General features: G+C 36.0%; 1 protein-coding gene across 1 annotated transcript in view; it reads left to right on the top strand.

The window, feature by feature from the left end:
- LOC106877382 (uncharacterized) overlaps positions 1–22,633 on the top strand; it is a 900,394-nt gene that overhangs the window by 197,014 nt on the left and 680,747 nt on the right. Inside the window, exon 4 of the mRNA XM_089341355.1 lies at positions 17,418–17,549. Coding sequence (XP_089197481.1) covers positions 17,418–17,549 — 132 coding nt within the window. The remainder of the gene's footprint in view (positions 1–17,417; positions 17,550–22,633) is intronic.

Here is a 22,633-nt window from a genome sequence, read left to right as displayed (position 1 = left end):
AGAACTGTCTGAAGGAGAACATTGGATATTTCACTTTTCATAGTTTGTTGGGCAGAACATGACTGAGCAGTTAAGAAGTTTGTTGTTGGGGTTTGATCCTACTGCCTAGTGTTTTGTGCCAAAGCCTTTTACCATGTTCTTAGATCAATCCATACCTTGTGCATGAAACTGAGGAGGTGGAAACTACACAGAAACCCTTTAGAAGGATTGCACCCATAATTCAAAGAAGCTCAGCTTTGTTGCACACGTATTTTGCATGCAGAATCTGCTTCAGGTTCTTGTAAAAAAAAAAAAAAAATTCAAAATACACAAGTGCAGGTGTAGATGTGTTGTAAGAAGTTTGCTTCCCAACCACATGGTTCTGGGTTCAGTCCCACTGTGTGGCATCTTGGACAAGTGTCTTCTATAGCTTTGGGCCAACAAAAGCCTTGTGAGTGGATTTGGTAGATGGAAACTGAAAGAAGCCGGTTGTGTGTGTGTGTCATTGTGTTCATCCTCTAGCACCACTTGATAACTGGTGTTGGTATGCTAATGCCCCTTGTAACTTAGCAGTTCAGCAAAAGAGATCAGAAGAATAAATATCATCATCATCATCATCGTTTAACGTCTGCTTTCCATGCTGGCATGGGTTGGACGGTTTGACTGAGGACTGGTGAGCCCTTCCTAACACCAACCACTCCGAGAGTGTAGTGGGTGCTTTTACGAGCCACCGGCACGAGGGCCAGTCAGGCAGTACTGGCAACGGCCACACTCAAATGGTGTTTTTTACATGCCACCTGCACAGAAGCCAGTCCAGTGGCACTTGCAACGCTCTCGCTCAAATGTTGTCTTTCACATGCCACCAGCACAAGTGCCAGTGAGGTGACACTGGTAACGATCATGCTTGAATGGTGCTTTTTATGTGCCACCAGCATGGGAGCCAGTCCGCAGCCCTGACAGCGATCAGATGGTGCTCTTAGCGCTCCACTAGCACGGATGCCAGTCATGCGGTGCTGTCATCAAATTTGATTTCAATTTCACTTGTCTCAACAGGTCTTCATTCTTCAAGGTGGTTCCCCAATGTGGCCACAGTTTAATGATTGAAAGAAGTAAAAGGAGTACTTACTAAATTGGCATTTAAGTGGCTGTGTACTCCACAGCTACCTACATGCCAATTCAGTAAGTTGATAATTGACTTGATTGGACAAACTGCATAGTGGTACTGACACCACCTGAGTTACATGGTTGTGAAACAAACATCTTAATCACACAACTATACCTGCACACACGCACATACACGCACACATGCACGCGCGCACACACACACACACACACACACACACACAATTACAAGACTATATTTAGGATTTTAGTCTATAATTTCTCACTCTTTCAGAATATTATTTCCACTGAGCATCCATATCTGGCTATGTCTTGTATCAAGCTTGACACTGTTTGGGAATTGCTGTATCTAGGTATAAGAATAATTTGTCTTCTTTTATCTTTTAATTGTTTCAGTCATTGGACTATGGCCATGCTGGAACACCATTTTGAAGTACTTAGCCGAAAAATGTCGACATTAGTAATTATTCATGCTTTTTTAAGTCTGGTACTTATTCTGTTGGTCTTTTTTGCCAAACTTCTAAGTTAGAGGGACATAATAAATCAGTACCAGTTGTCAGATGGTGTTGGGGTGGAGACAAAGTCTCACACACACACACACATACAGAGAAATATATAGGGACATGCATATATATAAATGTACGTATACACACACACACACACACACATAATAGATGTCCACAGTTTTTTGTCTACCAAATTCACTCACAAGGCATTGGTTGGCCTGGGGCTATATAACAGAAGACACTTGTCTACTTGTCTAAGGTGCCATGCAGTGGGACTGATCTGAAATCATGAGGTAGCAAAGAGTAAGCGTCTTAAACACACAGCCATTCCTATAACTGAATCAATTTGAAATATTTCTTCAATATTTTGTTGAGAATATGAAGTATGTATTAACCTTGTACCGTTTACATGTTTCAGTCATTAGACTGCGGCCATGCTGGGGCACCACCTTGAAGAACTTTCAGTCGAATGAATTGTCCCTGGTACTTATTCTAGCAGTTTCTTTTGCTAAGCTATGGATATGTAAACACACTAACACTGATTGTCAAGCAGTGGGTGGGTGGGAGACAAACACAAGCACACACACACACACACACACACACACACACACACACACACACAGAGAATGTGTGTATGTGTGGGCACACTTGCATGTCTGTGCATGCATAGTTGTCTGTGTATGTGTGCACATGCTTGTGTGTGTGTGTATATATATATATATATATATATATATATGTGTGTGTGTGCTTGTGTGTGTGTGTATATATGTTTGCATGCACATAGTGCTTGTGTGTGTGCGTGTAAGCTGGTGTGTGTGTGTGTGTGTGCGCGTGCATGCACACCTGTGTGTATGCATGTGCATGTTTGTATTTGTATCTTACTCACTACTTGACAGCTGGTGTTGGTTTGTTTATATCCCTGTAACTTAGCAGTTCAGCAAAAGAGACTGATGGAATAAGTACCATATTTTAAAAAACCCCACAAAACTAAGCAAAATACCCTCAAAAACCCAGAGTACATGAATGAAATAAATGAAAGAGAGTTAACTAAACAAAGCAGTTCAGATTGATTAGCAGAAGAAAAGGCGAAAGGGAGAGAAAAAAAAACAGGGAGAGAGAGAGAAGCATCCTTGACATGTATTGGGGAGAACATAGTATTTATGTGGTTAAAAAATTTGGTTGAAGGCAGTGATCTAGAGGAGAGATAGGCATACAATTTTAGCAGAGGGGTGCTGTTCTGATGGTGAGATTAAAGAAAGGCAAAGAGATGGAGGGGAGGAGAGCATGGGAGGGAGAGAGAGGGGGCAGAGCGTAGGAGGAGAGAGAGAGAGAGAGAGAGAGAGAGAGAGAGAGAGAGAGAGAGAGATAGAGAGAGAGAGAGAAATGTTGGTGATGGTAGCAGCAATGGTGAATGCATAGTGGTAAGTGATTTTTTTTTTTAATTGAACTAAGTTTTTTATATCATCTATCACTTAACACATTTGCATCCCAAACTTGTCATTCGCTTTAGTAAGAAACCAGTTTCCCGTTCACCTATCAGATGCAATGATTATCAATAAATCACAAGGGCAGACATTTGATAAAGTAGGGCTGTTCTTGGCTGAACTTGTATTCGGCCATGGTCAGCTATATGTTGCATTCTCAAATTATCTGATGAGAGAGTTCAAGTTATCAACACTGACAAACAAGGGAAAAGATGAGGGAGAACTTGCATGAAGAACATAGTCTGCAAAGAAGTATTGGATTGAAAGGTGTACACAAATTGAAAGGTGTATTGGCTCTGACCCATAGCCTTGGCTTATTAGTTACCAGTGATGTTGCATTAGATTTTTACCCCTGTGAAATTGTGACCCTTATATTTTACATATAAGATAATTTTTTTACTATAAAATTTTTGTTTTCTAGATATGAAATTGTGACAATGTAAATTTTAAAATGTAATTCTTTCTATTTATGGGGAAAATGGGAAAATAAGAGTAAATATTTATTTTATGAGTGTTGTATATAAAGTCTATAAAATTGTGCATAAAGTATATAATATATATATATATATATATATATATATATATATATATATATATATATATAAAGTGCATTAAGTAATCATTGTATTCCAATTTCCGTCACTTTACAATGAATAGCAGATAAGTGACCATCTTTTGATACAGACACAACACAGGCTCCACTTTCAGGCTTTTGGGGATAAAGTTTTCAGGAATAGGTTTACTATTAATTTCATGCAATATTCACGTGTCCTGCTAGTGGATATAAATGGGCTGATGTGTAACCTATTAACGAAAGCTACAATTACAATCAGAAACTGTTGTTAGCTTTTGGAATTGCATGATCATAGATGTTAATGTGTGTTTATATACATATGTATGTATGTGTGTGGAGGTGTTGTCTTCAAAGAGCAAGTGTGAACTTGTTGAGTTGAAAGTGAACTTGTTAAAGTTAGTTTTTGGAATTCCTTAAGTCATTATTAACGAGGTGAAAGCATGTATGGGGTAATTTACTCTGTGACAATTACTGTTTTTTTTTTTTCCTTTTTTTTTTACTCATAGTGTACTTTAGACATCTAATACAAATGTTTCGGTGTATTTTGGTATTGTTTGTGTTTAGTCAGAAAGAAATTTAATAGCCAGAAACTGTTATAACTTGTGTGTGTGTGTGTAAATGTATATATATGTATGTGTGTATCTATGTATGTATATATATCTATGTATATATGTATGTGGGTATTGTGTGTGTGTCTGCATTTGGTTGTGTAAAACTTTATGCAGGCATTAAGAAGCTTACTTTGCAATCCAAATAGTTCAGAGTCCCACTGTGCAGCACCTTGGGCCAGTATCTCCTACAATAGCCCAGGGTTGACCATTGCATTGTGAGTGAATTTGCTATTTGGAAACTGTAGAAACCATTGTGTGTGTGTATGTATGTGTGTGTGTATATGTGTGTGCGTGTATGTGTGTGTGTATATGTGTGTGTATGTATGTGTATGTGTGTATATATGTTTGTGTGTGTGTGTATATATATTTACCAGACTTAAAAAGAAAAATAAGTACTGAGGTTTATTTGTTCGACTAAAACCCTTCAAGGCAGTGCTCCAGCATGGCTGCAGTCCTATGATTGACACTAGTGTAAAATGATAAAAAGATGATTAAAAGGTGAGGTAACTTCCATAAACAGAGATCAATACCAAAGCCGATATGATTGATTAAAACCCATTCAAGGCAGGGCCCAACATGGCTTTTGGTTCAGTGACTAAAATCAGCTAAAGAAAGTATTTCATTAGAAATATGGTCACAAAAGGTTGAGCTGACTTAGTATGTAGCCAATCAAAATCTTAGGTGCAGTTCACATTTACTATCTAGATTTACTGATATGAACTGACTGACACATCAGCTGGGTAGATTGGCTGTGTAATTATTTTTTAAATTATAGGCAATTGATTAATGGAATTGTTAGAACCTCATCTTTAATGAATGTCTGTTTTCCGTGTTGGTATAGATTGGATGGTTCAGTTGAAGCTGGCAAGCCAGAGGACAGCTTGAAGCTCCAATGTCTGCTTTTGGCATGGTTTTGCTGGTTGGATGCCCTTCTTAATATCAACGTTTTTACAGAGTATTATTAGGTACTTTTTCCATGGTACCAGTGAGGTCACCAAGTAACTTGCAAGACATTGGAAATTTTAGTTCCATTGAGATATTTAGTTCTGGCCCTTTACATTCTAATTTCAACTCTCACCAACGTCAAATTAGCTTTTTCATCTCTTCACGGTTTATAAAATTCCAGTTAAGAACTGAGATGGAGAACTCATCCCACCAACAAACAACTGTATGGAGGTCTGCCTGTTTACACCATTATAAGAGGAAGGTGATTGCACTTTGTAGGACACTGATGGTAAGCTAAACATTAGAGAAGTGACCAGTTGCTATGGATACAAAATCATGGCTGCACCTGAGCAGGTGGTCTGAATATGTTTATTGATCAATTCACCAGCAACATTGGATGCCTCCCCAAAGACCTACTTCAACTAATGCAGGACTGAGATGGATGGCATGCATGAGTTAAAAATGTCTGAGCAATCTTGATGGCTGGAGTTTCTCAGACTTTGTCAAGTATTGTTACTATGACTAAGAATTCTGTTCAAATCTTTTTAGTACATCTTACACATTAAATGTGAAAGATGGTGTAAACACCAGTGGCGATTGTATTCCTGTGAATAGCAATGTTCCCAGTTATTAGTTCTGAAAGCTAATAATAGTTTCAAATTTTGGCACAAGGGGAAGGGGTTAGTCAATTACATTGACCCCAATACTTGACTGGTACTCTATTTTATTGACCTTGAAAGGATGAAAAGCAAAGTTACTTTTGGTGGTGTTTGAATTAAGAATGAAAAGAGCTAGAAGAAAAGTTGTTAAGCATTTTGTCTGGGTGCAGTGATGATTTTATTAGCTCATTGCCATGTTTTAAGCAATAATCACAATGATTGATCTATGCTATACATATTCTATAGCAGGATATGTAGAGCCTCTGTCATTGTGTCTGACATAAGTTGAGAGAAGACTTAGTGACTTATGTTGTCCTACAATTTATGACTACTAAAATTCATGTTGTCATCATTTTAAATGATGAAGATTATTTTTATATTCTTTTTTTAATGTGGATATTAAATGAAGATAACATACTGGCTCTGCCAAAGAAGTTTTTACCCAGCAAAGATCACAAGAGATTTTTGGTGGATGAAATTATATTAAGGAAATCTTGTGTGTGTATGTGAACTTAAATGGTGGGAGAATGTTAAGTAACAATGTATCATACAAACTGTATCCTCAGCTGATATTCATACCCATCTTCATTTTGAGAACCAATTTGGACTATTTTACAAGGTTTTGTTGAAGAGAAGTAGGTATTAAACTTTTCTAATCGATACAAGCTTTTGAATTTGATGTGGCAGGTGATGGCAAAAGGAAAAAAAACAGTGTGTTCTATCTGGTTTCCAAATGTTCTATACCTGTGTAAAATGTCACAAATAATTATAAAATCAATAGAATAAGTAGACATGGAACATCCGTGTTTTGGTGTGAGAGGAAAATCTTGAGATGCTTTCTTTCTTTGGTTGGTTTTCTTTACAGGAAGCAAAAAAAAAAAAAAAGAGTCAAACACCAGACTTTTGTCTCTAGAACAAAAGTAAGATTAGCTGATTAGTTGGTTATCTTTTTTAGTACAATACTAAGTGTTAGGAGTGATAAAATGGAGTCAGTGTAGTGAAACTTTTTGGCAAGAATTCTTTTTGGAGTCTGATAGAATTTTTTTGGTTGAAACACAGTTTAAGCATACTTAGTCTTTTGTTCTCACAGGATCATTAAAATATATACTAGATCAATTAAAAAAAAAGTGATCTGAGTTTTTTTCCTTTTCTTTACTTGTTGTGTCTGGAGGACAGGACAGTGGTCATAACTTTTGCAGACTTTCTGAGACTTGTGAGATTGATGTCATTAATATTCCTTTTGACAATTGCAAGTCAACGCCCGTGGGAAGGATATGAACTGAGGATTGACATGTGGGGGAGGAAGGATTGGGTGTATTGATGAGTGCAAGGGTTGAGTAGGGAGAGGTGAGATAAGTGGATTGGGAATGCTTGAGTAGAGGTCATATGAGGACAGCCATCTCTGAGAAACAGAGGCCAGTATAGTAGTGACAGTAAAGGTATAGAGAGGAAATAGCATGCTACAGAATCAGAGGCTGGAGTTTGTCTGAGAGTGATTTTATGCCAGTCTAAGATGTCTGTGCAGCAGAACCATTCCAGACATGGAACAATACTTCTTTGAATATCAATAATTTTACATCTGTGAATCCCTTCAGAATGGCCACCTTCCTAGATGAATCAGTGTCTTTCTTCATCATCATCATGTCTATTTTACCATAATTGCATGGGTCAAACGAAGGTTTATCAAGGCAGATGTTCTACAGCCAGGTGCCCTTCCTGTTGCCAACAACTCACCTGTTTTTTCCAAGTATGGCAATATATCCCCATGGCCAGATGTATTTTTGTTGAATAATGAAAATGAATGACACTACTTGTATAACAGTGATGCTCGTTTCCAGCTGTCACACTTTTTCAAGACATGGACCCTTCCCCCAGCACACACACACACACACACACACACACACACACACACACACACACATGCATGATGGATTTCTTTCAGTTTCTGTCTACCAAATCTACTCACAAGGCTTTGGTTGGCCCTTGGTTATAGTAGATGACACTTGCCCAAAATGTTGCATAGTGGGACTGAACCTGAGACCTCGTGGTTGGGAAACAAGCTCCTTAACCACACAACCATTCCTGTGCCTATGTTAGAGTAAAATAATCTGCATTTCTTTTTGTTTCCTTGTCGATTGGGAATCAGAATAGATTTAAATGAGAGAGATGATGTTAATAAGGTTGATGGATTGTGTGTCAGTTGTTCATCAGAAATGGATGATTATCAAGACAGAGTTAAATTCTGTAGCGGCATTGGTAAGATAAGTGAGAGAATGATTGCTGAGGTAACGAGTAATTGACAGGGAGGAAGTTTGTTAATTAGAGTAGAAGATCTTTAAGTAGTAAAGAGATATTGGATACAACAAAGGGAAAGGAATTTACAGTCGAGAGAGATGAATAAATAGAAATATGGGTGTTCAATGAATGACAATGATACTATTGATTTTATTATCAAAACTAGCCTGTAGATTCGATGTTGATTCTCAGTTGGAGTAATTACATTTCGCTTAAGTCACTAATGACCATTAAAATGACATGACTGTCACTCACTCATATAGTTCCTTTACAAATGTTCTATTAAACCTTAGGCCTTGGTTGTGTTCAAAGACCGTTTTATTATATATTTATAATGTCATATAATATGGGTAGGTAATGTATAAACTTTTAATGGACAAAGACTCAGTTATAATAAACCAATAATTAAGTGGAAGCTAATGTATTTAATGTTGTGAACAAAGAGATTTCAATTAATAAACCTTACAGCCACAGTGAAAAGAACCATTTGTAATCATAACAACTAACTCTGATTAAAAAAGACTGGGGAGACAACTCTGTTCAGTTTAAGTTTAATTAAACTAGAACAGAATAAGTTTATCTTTTGGCTGTATAGTAACAACTCTGGACACACACACACACACACACACACACACACACACACACACACACACACACACACATAACTGACTTCCATATAGTTTCTGTCTACCAAATTTGCTCACAAGGCATTGGTTGGCCCAGGACTTTTGTAGAAGACACTTGCCCAGGATACTGCACAGTGGGACTGAACCCATGACTGCATGGTTAGTAAGTGAGCTGAATAAACACACAACCATACCTTTTCCCTTTTTTCATGGCCTTTTGTTGGTTCTCTGAAACTCAGCATCTTGAGATCTCTCCATTTCATCTTCAGTCTTCATCTTTCACAGATTCATTCTATTTTTATTGTTTATTCTTTTATTCTTTTACTTATTTCAGTCATAAGACTGTGGCCATGCTTGGGCACTACCTTGAAGAATTTTAGTTGAATGAACCAACCCCAGTACTTTTGCTCGTGTTTGCTAGTTCCACCCCACCGCCACCCTGCAATCATTCTTCATGTGCATCACATTGGCTCATATCATTTCATTCTTCTCTTTTCTGTGATGAAGCAGAAACTTCTGTGAGTAAGAGTAGACAGTTGGGAGAAGCATGGATTTGTGGCACATTGCTGTACTTGCAAAGACTTGCCCACAACAGAATCAAGATCTTAAAATTAAGGTACCACATAACGAGCATTGGTGTGGGTGCTGGTACCACATAAAAAGCACTGGTGCTGGTGCCACGTAAAAAGCACTGGTGATGGTGCCATGTAAAAAGTACGGATGCCGTTTCCACATAAAAGGCATTGGTACTAGTGCCACATAAAAATGCACTGGTGGTAGTGCCATGTAAAAAGCATGGGTGATGGTGCCACATAAGAAGCACTCAGCATACTTTGTAAAGTGGTTGGCATTAGAAATGGCATCCAGCCATAGAAACCAAGCTAAAACAGACTGTGGAACCTGGTGCCACCCCGGCCTTGCCAGTTCCTGTCAAGCCAACCAACCCATGCCAGCATGGAAAACATATTAAATGATGATATTGAAGGAATGGGCAGTAAAAAAGTGACAGGGAAGAGAAGTGTCAGGGGTTAGTAAGAATGAAAGGGACAGCAGTAAAAATGATGGGTGTAGTTAAAATTAACTATGACAAGGAATAGAAACTACTCACTGTATTTGGCTTTCTGGAAGTTACCATAATTATAGTGAAGTTAGAGTAAAAGATTAAAGGATTTTATAAGGGAATAAAAAACGAGATTCTGTGATAGTTGTTCTCTTAGTCATTGGCAATATAATTATTGAGGAATTGTTACAATGTGGTATCAATTTAGTCCTTTAGCAATTCAGATTTCTCTGTCAAATGTTTTCCATTGTTGTCAGCTGTAGCTTTATCTCATATCCAAGAATTTAGTTTCTTCTTTGCTAAATGCTTCCTTTATGATAATAGCATTGATGACACTAGACTAACTCTTGCATAGAAGAGGTAATGGCATTGATTGTAAGGTAATGTTGGTGGAGGATGAGGTTGATTTTGTCAAGCCTTCCGTCAAATGTAATTTTTATTTATTTACATTGTTTTACATTTGTCATGCATTACCTTGTAGCTTTGAGATACTTATGATATGATTTAAAAAATTTTTTAATGATATTGTTGGGCAGGTTATGAGGTTGTATCTAGCTGGGTTAAATATAAAATGGGTAGAAAATTTTGAACTTGATATGGTTGGTCTAAATGCCAAAAGGTTCACAAATGGTTGGCTAGCTTAGAAGTTATGTCCTGTTTTTGTGGTGGTCACCATCACAAACAATACGAATGCTTTTGTTTCCACCTTTTACTCGTTTCAGTCACTAAACTGTGTCCATGCTGGGGCACTGCACCAGATAATTTTTAATCGAATCAATCCCAGTACTTTTTCTTTTAAACCTGGTACTTATTCAAGCCAACTCTTTTGCTGAACTGGTAAGTTATCAACATTGTCTGTCATGCACACCAGCACTGGTTGTCAAGCAATGATGGGAGACAAGCACATACACACACACGCACCACATTATTGGCTTCTTTCAGTTTCCATCTACCAAATCTATATATGCACACACACATATATATATGACAGGCTTCCACACAGTTTCCATCTCACAAATTCATTCACACGATCTTGGTTGACCCAAGACTATAGTAGAAGACACCTGCCCAAGGTGCCACACAGTGGAACTGAACCTGGAACTATGTGGTTGGGAAGCAAGCTTCTTACCACACAGCTGTGCCTGTGTCTACAAATGTTATCTGCTTTATTTCCTTTATGCTGACATGGACTGGATGAAATTTTTGCAAAGTGGTATTCTACAGTCAACTGTCTGCTAAATTACACTCACAAGGCATTGATCAGTTCAAAGCTATTGTACATGACACTTACCCAAGGTGCCATGCAGCAGAATTAAACCCAGAACCACCATGTGATTCAGTTAAACAGCGATGTCTACATATTATTGGTAGATTGTCACAATGGCCATGTGGTTAAGAACATTACTTCCGAACTACATGGTTTTGGGTTCAGTCCCACTGGCTAGCGCTTTCATCATCATTTAACATCTGTTTTCCATGCTGGCATAGGTTGAACAGTTTGACAGGGGCTGGCTAGGTAGAAAACTACCCCAGGCTTCATTGTCTGCTTTAGCTTGGTTTTTACAGCTGCATGCCCTTCCTAACATCAACCGCCTAACAGAGTGGACAGTGCCTTTTGTGGCACCAGCATGGTCTGTTTTGGTATGGTTTTTAGATCTGCAGGCCTTTCCTAATGTCAACCACTTTACAAAATGGCTTGGATGCTTTTTCTGTGGAACCAGCACTGGTGAGATCTGCTTTGGCATGATTTTTACAGGCACCAACCGCTTTATAGTGTGGACTGGATGTGAATTTGGTACATAGAAACTGATAGAAGTTCATTGTGTGTGTATGTATGTGTGTCTCCCTGTCTTGACATTGTGCTATAGTTGTAAATGAGTGACTGTTATACAAGTTGTGCCACTCATTTCCCGTAATCTGGTCATGGGGAATTATTACCTTGCTTCAAACAGGTGAGGATTGTTGACAGGAAATGCATCTGAATGTAGAAAATCTACATCAATAAACTCGGTTTAGCCATACGAACATGGAAGAAGTGGACATTAAATTGATGATGATGATGATGATGATGAGTCTGTGTGAGCTTGTGTACATGTAGTATATTTGTTGTCACCTGAGAGCTCTTATGCAATACGTGTAACTAAACATATTAATAATACATCATATATCAAGTGAAGTCAGCAGGGGTGGCCTGTTTTAGTAATATGATTATATGAACAGACAGTAAACTTAGCCATATTGTCTGCTCAGAGAATGAGTTCAGATAAATGTTGAATATTGATTGATTAGTGATGCCATGTCAGAAATTTGGGTCATAATACACTTTTAGCAGTCTGTTTCATTTTCTGTTTTATTTTTATTTTTTCCCTTTTGCATTTCCATTTTTTTTTCCTATGCATTGTTAATAACAACCGTATTTACTCCCGTACAATCTTAATACAATGGAACTCACAGATTTTCTACCTAAAATATTTTATCCTCTTGACCTTTTATCCATTGAACTATAATTATATTTCATTAAGCCCTTCTCCCTGTAGATCATAGGCCATTGATGAGTTTTCTCTGATGTTCTCACCTCTGGAATGTCTTTTCTGCTTTTCTCCAGTTGGATCTCTCATTTTTCAGCTCTTCTTCAGTATTCCAATCTTCCATCAGTCACTTTTGCTGAACTGCTAAGTTAAAGGTATGCAAACAAACCAACACCAGTTGTCAAGTGCTGGTGAAAGACAAATATAAACACACACACACAAATACATAAGAGGGGATGCTGAAAAGTTCCTGGCTTGAAGGGTTTCACAAAAAGCCTGGTTGGAGGCCCAAACTTCTGAGTTATTTTACAGGGATTAGAAAAACTGAAGGACTGCTGCCAATAAGTGTGTGAATCTGAGAGGGGAATATTTTGAATAAAACCATAATTAACCAATCTTCCTGTATTTTCTTTTATCCAGAGCCAGGAACTTTCCAGCACCCTCTCGTGTGTGTATTGTGTGTGTGTGTGTACGTACACAATGAGACTGAACCTAAAACCACATGGTTGCAAAACAAGCTTCTTAACCACACAGCCATGTCTGTGTCTATGATAAACATTATGTCCTTTCATATTGTCGTTATTGAAATAGGTCAATTAGATATTTTAAGAAACAAATATGTTTTAATTGACAATATTCAATGCCTATAAAGTTAACACTTTATAGGCATTGAATATTGTCAATTAAAACATATTTGTTTCTTAAAATATCTAATTGAGATGGATAGCTACAAAAATAACACAGAAATATATTAATGAAACTTTTAAAATTTCTGTTAGCTTGCTTTCCTCGTTTTCAACACGCTGTGTATTTATAGTGAAAAGTATTGTATGTGGTGATTGACAATATAAAGTCTATTTCTCAGCATATTGGCATAGATATTTTTTCTTTTGCCCTTATTTATAATTGTTTATATAATTTTCACCTTCAAAGGTATTTTAATATGCTGGCCACTGATGAAATTTTTGAAAGCAATTTTATCCTATATTAGAAGTATATGTATATATTACACTACTTGAAATTGGTATAATACTATTAGCTAGAAAACCACTTATTATGTTTAATGATAAACTATGATGTCGTGCTACAAATAATAATTTATTTGATATCACCATGGGATCTTCTGATTCTGCACAAATCACGGACTTGGTAGGCTTATATCTATTACATAAGACCAAACAATATTTTCCTTCTTTCAAAGGAGGTTTATATAGAGATGATGCTCTCTTGATATATAATGGCCGATCCAAAAGAAAAATAGGAAAAATAAGAGAAGAACTCTATAATTTCTATAAAAATTTTGGTTTATCTATTTCCTTTGAAGAAAGCTATTGTAAAGTAAATTTTTTAGATGTAACTCTGAACTTCAATACCTCCACAAACCTAATGAATACCACAAATATATAAACATTCATTCTAACCACCATAAATCATTACTTAAGAGTATTATAAGCAGTATATCTATTAGAATCTCTCATCTCTCCTATAATGAAGAAATATTCAATAATCACGCAAACTATTATAATCAAGCTTTGGCTGCAAGTGGATTTAAACAAAATATTAAATATACAGAAGATACAAAACTTAAGATTTACATGGCACAAATGGAACTAACCTTACCTCTAACAATAATATTCACTGAATACAAAAAGATCAAACCTCCATAAGGCATGATAAAGAAAAACCTAAAAACCTAGAAAATGTTATGGTAGACATAAAACTGAATATAAAAATAGCAAAAAAAAAAAACACATGGTAAATACCATACAAATTCCAAAAATAGTCTATCATAAATTACCTAGTAGGAGTGGAAATAGGGAAATTATTTGGCACGTACCCCCATTTTCAATAAATGTTTAAGGATTAGCAAAGAAATTTCTAAACATAGTCAAAAATAGTTTTCCTAATAATCATAAGTATCACCATATATTTAATAGGTCATCAATTAAAATATCTTTTTCTACATTGCTGAGCACAGGATCAATTATTGCCAGCTCTAATAGACGAAGACTTAATAAATATGAATATAATTTAATAAATAACACTAACGACTATAATACTAGTAATGAAATACACAATAGTCCTAGAACACCAAATAATGCTCAATATAATACCAGTTCAATAGATAATATTACAAGAATACATAGCAATACTATAACATTAACTAAATCTCAGCAAAATGCCAATAATTATACGTCTCAAAACATGCAAACAATTGGATATGACAGGACTTTAGATAATCCAATACTACAATCTAATAATAGTAATATACAACCAATAAATGTACCTAATTATAAATGATTCCACAACAAATTCAGATATAACACCACACACCATAACAAATAATCATAACACTATTAAATCTTATACCATGAAACAGAAACCTACAACTAAATATTGCACATGTAAAAATAAAAAATTACGTCCTTTAGAAGGTAAATGTTGAAGGTTCAAACTGCTAACTCACACAGTAAGGTATATATAGGGAGATTTTTAGCACATATACATTCATTTAAACTGAATATTACAAATAACACTACTTCATTGGCTACATATGTAAATAAACTCAAAAAAACGTTAACTATAAATTATCCTGATAAATTATTGACTCAGCTACACCATATACCCATCAATCTTCTATTTGCTGTCTATGTACAAAAGAATCAGTATACATATTATTATATAAACAAAATAATTTAATTAATTGTTAATCGGAAGCATTACCCACATGTAGAAGGATTTATAAAACTTTTAAACACTATAAGAGATCATCAAGATAAGAGTCACATTAATATCTTGTATCTCATATTGTGGTATCATAATAAAATAGTAGGATGGTTGTAAGTAAGAAAATAGAAACTAAAAATTATTTTAGAGTATACACATGTTCACATAATATAAATTATTTGTTAGATGAATGCCTGAAATGTGTCTCCTTGAAATTTGAACCTGTACTCCTCTAATGTATAACAAACTGATTTCAAATACAATATTTTAAATATAACACATAAATTTACTCTATATTGGGTCAGTACACTGCCATTTTTACATTTGCATAAAATATAATAATGGCATCTTCCAGTTTTGTATATATAACTATAAAAGCAACAATTAACCACTTTTATTCTTTACACTTATGATTTACTTACTGAAGAGAAAAGAAATTATGGGACTTCTATCTACATACAGCCATTACGGATTACTACAAAGGATTTTACCATGGATTTATATTATTTTTTCAAAATTTTTATACCAATACACACCTATACCAATAACTTTTTAAACAACACCTTTATCATACAATTTTAAATAGCATCTCTTTCAGTCAATTGACTACACAGAAATTCATCCTTTTCTCTGATGAGTGGATGTACTACCTAATAATGATTATCGATAGCCCCAAGCCAACCATGCTTTGTGATTGAATTTTGTAGGAGGAAGTTACTGCCGTGTGTGTATATGTCTGTGTATGTGCTTGTGCCTCTCTCTCCCACAGAGTGAGAGAGGGGATTTTGGATTTCATTTCAAAAGGTAACACATTCATGAAACGATTGTAAGATATCTCAAACCTTTTAAAATCATCATATTTTATGTATCTATTTATTAATAAAATATTATTTATATCATGGACGTATATCTTCTGTGATTTTTTGATGTAATTTTTCCTGCTTTTACTCTCTAATGTATAATTGCTCTAATTGAATCTCTAAATACCTTCAAGGTTTTAGACATTTCTCATACTAAGAGCACTTATCTAAAATACAGTACACTTTATTCTCATTGAATATATTTGATTAATTGTATATGTATATATCCCCTTCTTCTTAACTCTCCTGTGTGACCCTTCTGTCCTGCATTCGCCATGATAGATTGCTGACAACTACACACATTTTTTTCTCTCCTTGTTTCTCTCTTTGTTTCTTTCTGTGTTCCTTTCTGTAGAAGAGCGTAGGCTTGAAACGTTAAAGACTTTCTCAATTCCCGAGCGTTATGCTAATACATCTATTTGTTTTCAACACCACTTGTCTTCATCTGTTGTTTTTTGTGAATTCTCCCTATATATATATATATATATATATATATATATATATATATATATATATATATATATATATATTATAATCTCTAAATCTCTCTAAAGGAGAGATACAGCAGTAATACTGGGTATTAATATTTATTGCCAAACTAATGTGGCAATCCAGAGAAATAGGACAAATGCTGCTGTTGATTAACTCCAAGATATGGTCGCCTCTAGCTAGTTATATGATGCACAAACCTGCATATATATATATGATGGTATTTCAGTTTCCATTTATCAAATCTGCTCACAATGGTTTTCTCAGCCTAGGGTTATAGAATAATATATTTGCCCAAAGTGCTGGGCAGTAGAACTGAGTTTGAAGCCAAGAGGTTGCAAAGCAAACTTCTCAACTACACACGCATCTTTGCACCTGTATGTGTTAATAAATCTGGTGAATCTGGTTAACTGGAAATGTGATGTAGAAATTGTCTAGAGGCATGGTTGTAGGGATAAGAAGCTCACTTTGTCACCATGTGGTCTTGGGTTCAGTCCCAATGCACAGCACTTTAAGTAGATGTCTTCTACAGTAGCTCTCAGCTGACCAATGTCTCGTGAGTGAATTTGGTAGAAGGAAACTGTGTGGAAGCCTATCGTGTGTGTGTAAGTGTGTCTGTGTTTGACTCCTGCTTAATAACCAGTGTTGGTTTGTTTGCGTCCCAATAACTTAGCAGTTTGGCAAAAGAGACCAATAGAATATGTACCAGTCTTGAAAATAAGTACTGAAGTTGATGTATTTGACTAAAACTCTTCAAGGTGATGCTCCAGTCTGATTGTAGTCCTATGCCTGAAACAAGTAGAAGGTGGAAGAAAATAAACTATAAGACCATTCAAAGAACATCGACTGGCTGTTCAATGATTTGACAAAAACATATTTTTATTGCAGATTCTGTTTATCATTATACATGTGTATGTCATACTAATTTGTTTCATTTTATTATTTTATGCAGAAAAGGAAACAAGAAGATTACAAATCTCGTGAAGAAAAGCTAAAGTCCTTCCGTAAAAGAAATGCAGAATTAGCAGCTGTTGCTCGAAGACTAGAGGACAAAGCAAAGATTCTACAGCAGCAAAACCTCAAGGTATGTATATACACACACATACAAACACATACACACACACACACACACACACACACACACACACACACACACACACACACACACACACACACACACACACACACACACACACACACACACACATAAAAAACCCATAAATATATATATATATATATATATGTATATATATATGAATTTGTGTTGCAAGATTCCTTATGCGAAGTTGTGTGTTGAAGCAGATATTGTTGTATTTCGGGATAGTAATTTTTTTTTTGGTTAAATAAACACATGCACTATATATTTGTTCTTCACTCGTTTATTACTATTCTTATTCTAACTCATGTCCATTGTCCGGAAATCTTTCGTCACACATCTGTGACCTCCTCATTCTGTTCTGGAACGGAATGGAATAAGCAGAGCAAGAGCACACACGTGTTGCTGAGGAGGTCACAGATGTGTGGCAAAAGATTTCCGGACAATGGACATGAGTTAGAATAATAACAGTAATAAATAGTGAAGAATGAATATAAAGTGCTTGGGTTTCTTTGCCCCCCCCCCCTTTAATGACTATCCCAAAATACAACAATATATATATGTAACATATAGTATAATTATTAACAGGGCAAATTTTAGCCATTTCTCTACGGACTGAAAAAATGATGAACAACCTTAATTGATTTTTGAACGTTATTGGGTTCTCATCAGAGGCATCCACATCATTCTGACAATCTCTAGAGAAACAAGCAGCCAAACTGTTTATATACTCAACAAATGCAGCAGCTACTCTATGAAGAAGTCCCTAATTTGCTTACCGAAAGAGTTTAACACTCTATAAATACCAGCGGCCTGTCAACGGGGATCTTAGTTCACACAATATATTAATGGACAGTATAAGGCTTTAAATCATCCAGTGGTACTCATAAAAGACTCCTTTAATGGATCAGGTTACAAACCACAGTAAACCAAAACAAAACACTGGGATGTAAAGTATAGTCTGATGCAGTCGAAATCCAGTAAATCCAATTGGTAATGATTATTACATTACAGAACTTGTCAAAAAGTTCCTGGACTAGTTCTGTAACACACCAATAGATTGCAGCACATGGTTGCATGTGCAGTGAGAGCTTGCAGTGACCTTCATGAAGCAGTGAGCCGAGTGACATCATGTTTACTTTGCAAATTGAGAACTTTATGTTTTTGTGATCACAAGTATACTGTAGTCTGATTTTGTCATGAACAGGAAGTTGGAACAAAGATCCAATGTGAAATTTTGTGTTGAACTTGAGAAGTCTGCTACAGAGATACTTTGCCAGTGTTTGGTCATCCTGGATGTTCATCTTGAGCTGATATGTTACCAGCTTTAACTCTTTTACTCCAGAAATCAGATACATCCACTCAAAATTTCATTATCCTTGTCAGCAGAAAGCAGTTTTACATACTAATCTTTCTTTTGTTGAAGAATGTCATATTTAAAATGATTTTCTGTTGAGATAGGTCAAGTTTACAGAGGCAGTGTGACTTGCCAAAATTACCAATTCTAATTATTGATAAATACTTATCATTACAGGAATAACCATGAAATTTAATTTCACAGCTAAAGGTTTAACACGTGTGCCATTTGCCATTTTATATGATGAGCTTCTTTCGGTTTCTGTCTACCAAATCCACTCACAAGGTTTTGGTTGACCCAAGGCTTTAGTAGAAGACACAAAATCTTGTGTTTGAAGATAATGTCATCAGAAGTTTGATGAAGCATTTTAAGGACCTCAGTAACAGATCTACCAAGCTTTAGGGGAAATTGTTGAGAAGCATTTTGGGTGAAATTTGGTAGTTATTATAAAACAACAGAAATGTTCTGATATACTATCATTAAACATCATGTAATAATCAGCACAAGTAGATAACATGAAACTTATCTGTAGACTGACTCAGTCAGCTGTCTCATAATGACTGTTTACTATACGTGCATTTATGTTCAATAACACAATCATAGTACAAATAGTCCAAGAACTGATGACATCTGTTTGTCTGTCAGTTGGTCAATCTACGTACGTACGTACCTACCTACTTACCTACCTACATACTTACCTACCTACCTACCTACCTATCTATTTATCTATCTATCTATCAATCAAACATTCTGTTTGGCTTGTTCTGTTCTATCTGTCTGTCTGTCTGTCTGTCTATCTATTGTTCTGTCTGTCTATCATTCTATGCCTATTGTTCTGTCTGTCTGTTGGTCTGTCTATGTCTTCTCTATCTTCCTATTTGTCTGTCCTATCTATGTTTGTCTGTTGGTCTGCCTCTCACTGTCTTGTTTGTCTGTTTTATCTATCTATCTATGCATCCACCCATCCCCTCTGTCCATCCATTCCTCTAACCTTACTTGTGTACATTTACACACATCTATTTTTGACTTGGGTTCATTTTCAACTTGGGTATGCTTTCAGCTTGAATGCACCCTTGGCTTGGGTACACTTTTGGCTTAGGTTTACCTCTAATTGCAGTAAATAACACTGATCACTTGTCTTCACACACACACACACACACACATATTTATACATACATACAAGCATACAAACATAAATACACGGAGAAATAAAACCCAAGAAATTCCTTATATATGTATATTTATATATATATATACTGCATTGTCCCCACCTCACTGTTCTGTCTTCCATCTTCAGATTTCACTTTTGAGTTAGAATTTTATTTGTGTCTTAATGTTCTGTGTCTTGTGTGTATGCTAGCATGGAAAGCGGACGTTAAACGAAGATGATATAATATGTTCATTTACATTTATAACTGCATGATTTACTGATATCTCCATCATGTGATTGAGTTGCTTTAGTTAAGTGGCAACAACAGCAATAGCACCACTTGAAAATAATATTAAAAAAATGAATACTAATTGTAGTAGTGGTGGTGGTGGTGGTGGTGGTGGCGGCAGCTAAAGAGAAGTGAACATACTAATGTAATCAATAAACAAAGAAAAATAAAATCATCCATAACAGGTGATAAGTTTGTTCAGTCCACCAACATTTAATTAAGTTACTTTGTCTGAAAACTGTTTTCTTGTTGCTGCTTATATGTCTGTCATTTCACATATGTTAAAGTATACAGTATTATGAATCCATTTCAGCTGATCTTATCAGTCAGTTTTGCACTGTATAGTATGTAACAGGTCGTTTAATTAAGACCATGTGCTCTTCAGAGATGGTAGGCATGGAAAAATATATGGTGACTTAAGGATTCTGACTAGTGAATTCTTAGACAACTTATATAAAAGAAAATGAGATGAAAATTAAAAAACATAATATAATTATGAACTTCATTAGCTTACAACTGTTTTTGCTCTGCAGCTTCATCAGAGCCTTGAATATGAAGTGCAATGTATTTGGGAAAAAGAATTTTGTGTGTGTGTGTGTGTGTGTGTGTGTGTGTGTGTGTGTGTGTGTGTGTGTGTGTGTGTGTATATATATATATATATATACATACACATGTTCTATACCCACTGCATTGTACCATGGGCAAATAAAGACATTTATAGTCATGAGCAGCTACTCTCTCACACACACAAACTCATAAACACACACTCTTTTACTTGTTTCAGTCTTTTGACTGTGGCCATGCTGGAGCACCACCTTTAGTCGAGCAAATCGACCCCAGGACTTATTCTTTAGAAGCCTAGTACTTATTCTATCGGTCTCTTTTGCCAAACTGCTAAGTTACGGGGACATAAACACACCAGCATCGGTTGTCAAGTGATGTTGGGGGGACAAACACAGACACACAAACACATACACACATACATATATATATATATACATATATACTCTCTGAGTGGCTGGCATTAGGAAGGGCATCCAGCTGTAGAAACTCTGCCAAATTTAGATTGGAGCCTGGTGTTGCCATCTGGTTTCACCAGTCCTCAGTCAAATCGTCCAACCCATGCTAGCATGGAAAGCGGACGTTAAACGATGATGATGATGATGATGATGATATACGACGGGCTTCTTTCAGTTTCCGTCTACCAAATCCACTCACAAGGCTTTGGTCGGCCCGAGGCTATAGTAGAAGACACTTGCCCAAGATGCCACGCAGTGGGACTGAACCCGGGACCATGTGGTTGGTAAGCAAGCTACTTACCACACAGCCACTCCTACGCACAGAATAAAAGCGTTCCATGCATGTTTTATGATCGTTAGATTACCAGTGAAGGTAGTGAGAGCCTTATTCATATTTGGGTTGTTTTGTTTGATCTTAATACTTGTCATTTTCCTTCTTTCTAGTATTCTGTAGTACTCTTTTCTTTCCTTATCTTCCTCCTCCTCCTTTATCTGAGAGAATGAGCAAGGATGGGTGACAGGGGAAAAGAGAGAGTGTATGAAAAAGTGAAACAAAAAGAAGACAATGTGGGTGAATAAGGAAAAAAAGAAGTGCGAGTATAATTAGGGTACCATGTTGGTTAACACTCACTGTTTTTGGGTACCTGCCTGATTATGTTGGTCGGTTATTCTCCATCTTAGAACAAATTGAACAATTTCTATAACTAATTTCCTGAATATGTCAACTGCACCTCTGCACTTTGTTGGTTACAATGAGTTTTCCAGTTGATCTAATCATTGGAACAGCCTGCTCAAAAAATTAACATGCAAGTGGCCAAGCACTCCACAGACCCACATGCCATTAACCCTTTAGCATTCAGATTATGCTGTCACGTGTAATACTTATTCATTCAAATTATTTTGCATTAATCATGAATTATCTCATAGCCCTCAGGCTTCAATGATGTGATTGTTTACTTTTAGAATGACATTTTAGGTTAGTTATGAGGGGTCAGATCTGGCCAGTTTGAACATAAAACAAGTAGAATATTTTAGCCAGATTATGTTGGTTTGAATGCTAAACATATTTCTCAGGGAGATTCAGCATGACACAGATTGCGACAAGGCCGACCCTTTGAAATACAGGTACAACTCATTAGCCAAACACCCTAACCATTAAGTCACACACATTCACAGTGTGAGTTTAGTTTCACTTTTTCACAATGTTTTCAATGGAAATGATGACCATTTATGCATGTGTATTTGAATTATGATTTT

The sequence above is a fragment of the Octopus bimaculoides genome, chromosome 24, assembly GCF_046866305.1.
Source record: "Octopus bimaculoides isolate indiv1 chromosome 24, ASM4686630v1, whole genome shotgun sequence".
Lineage (NCBI taxonomy): Eukaryota > Metazoa > Mollusca > Cephalopoda > Octopoda > Octopodidae > Octopus > Octopus bimaculoides.
This window is presented reverse-complemented; position numbering and strand designations above follow the sequence as displayed.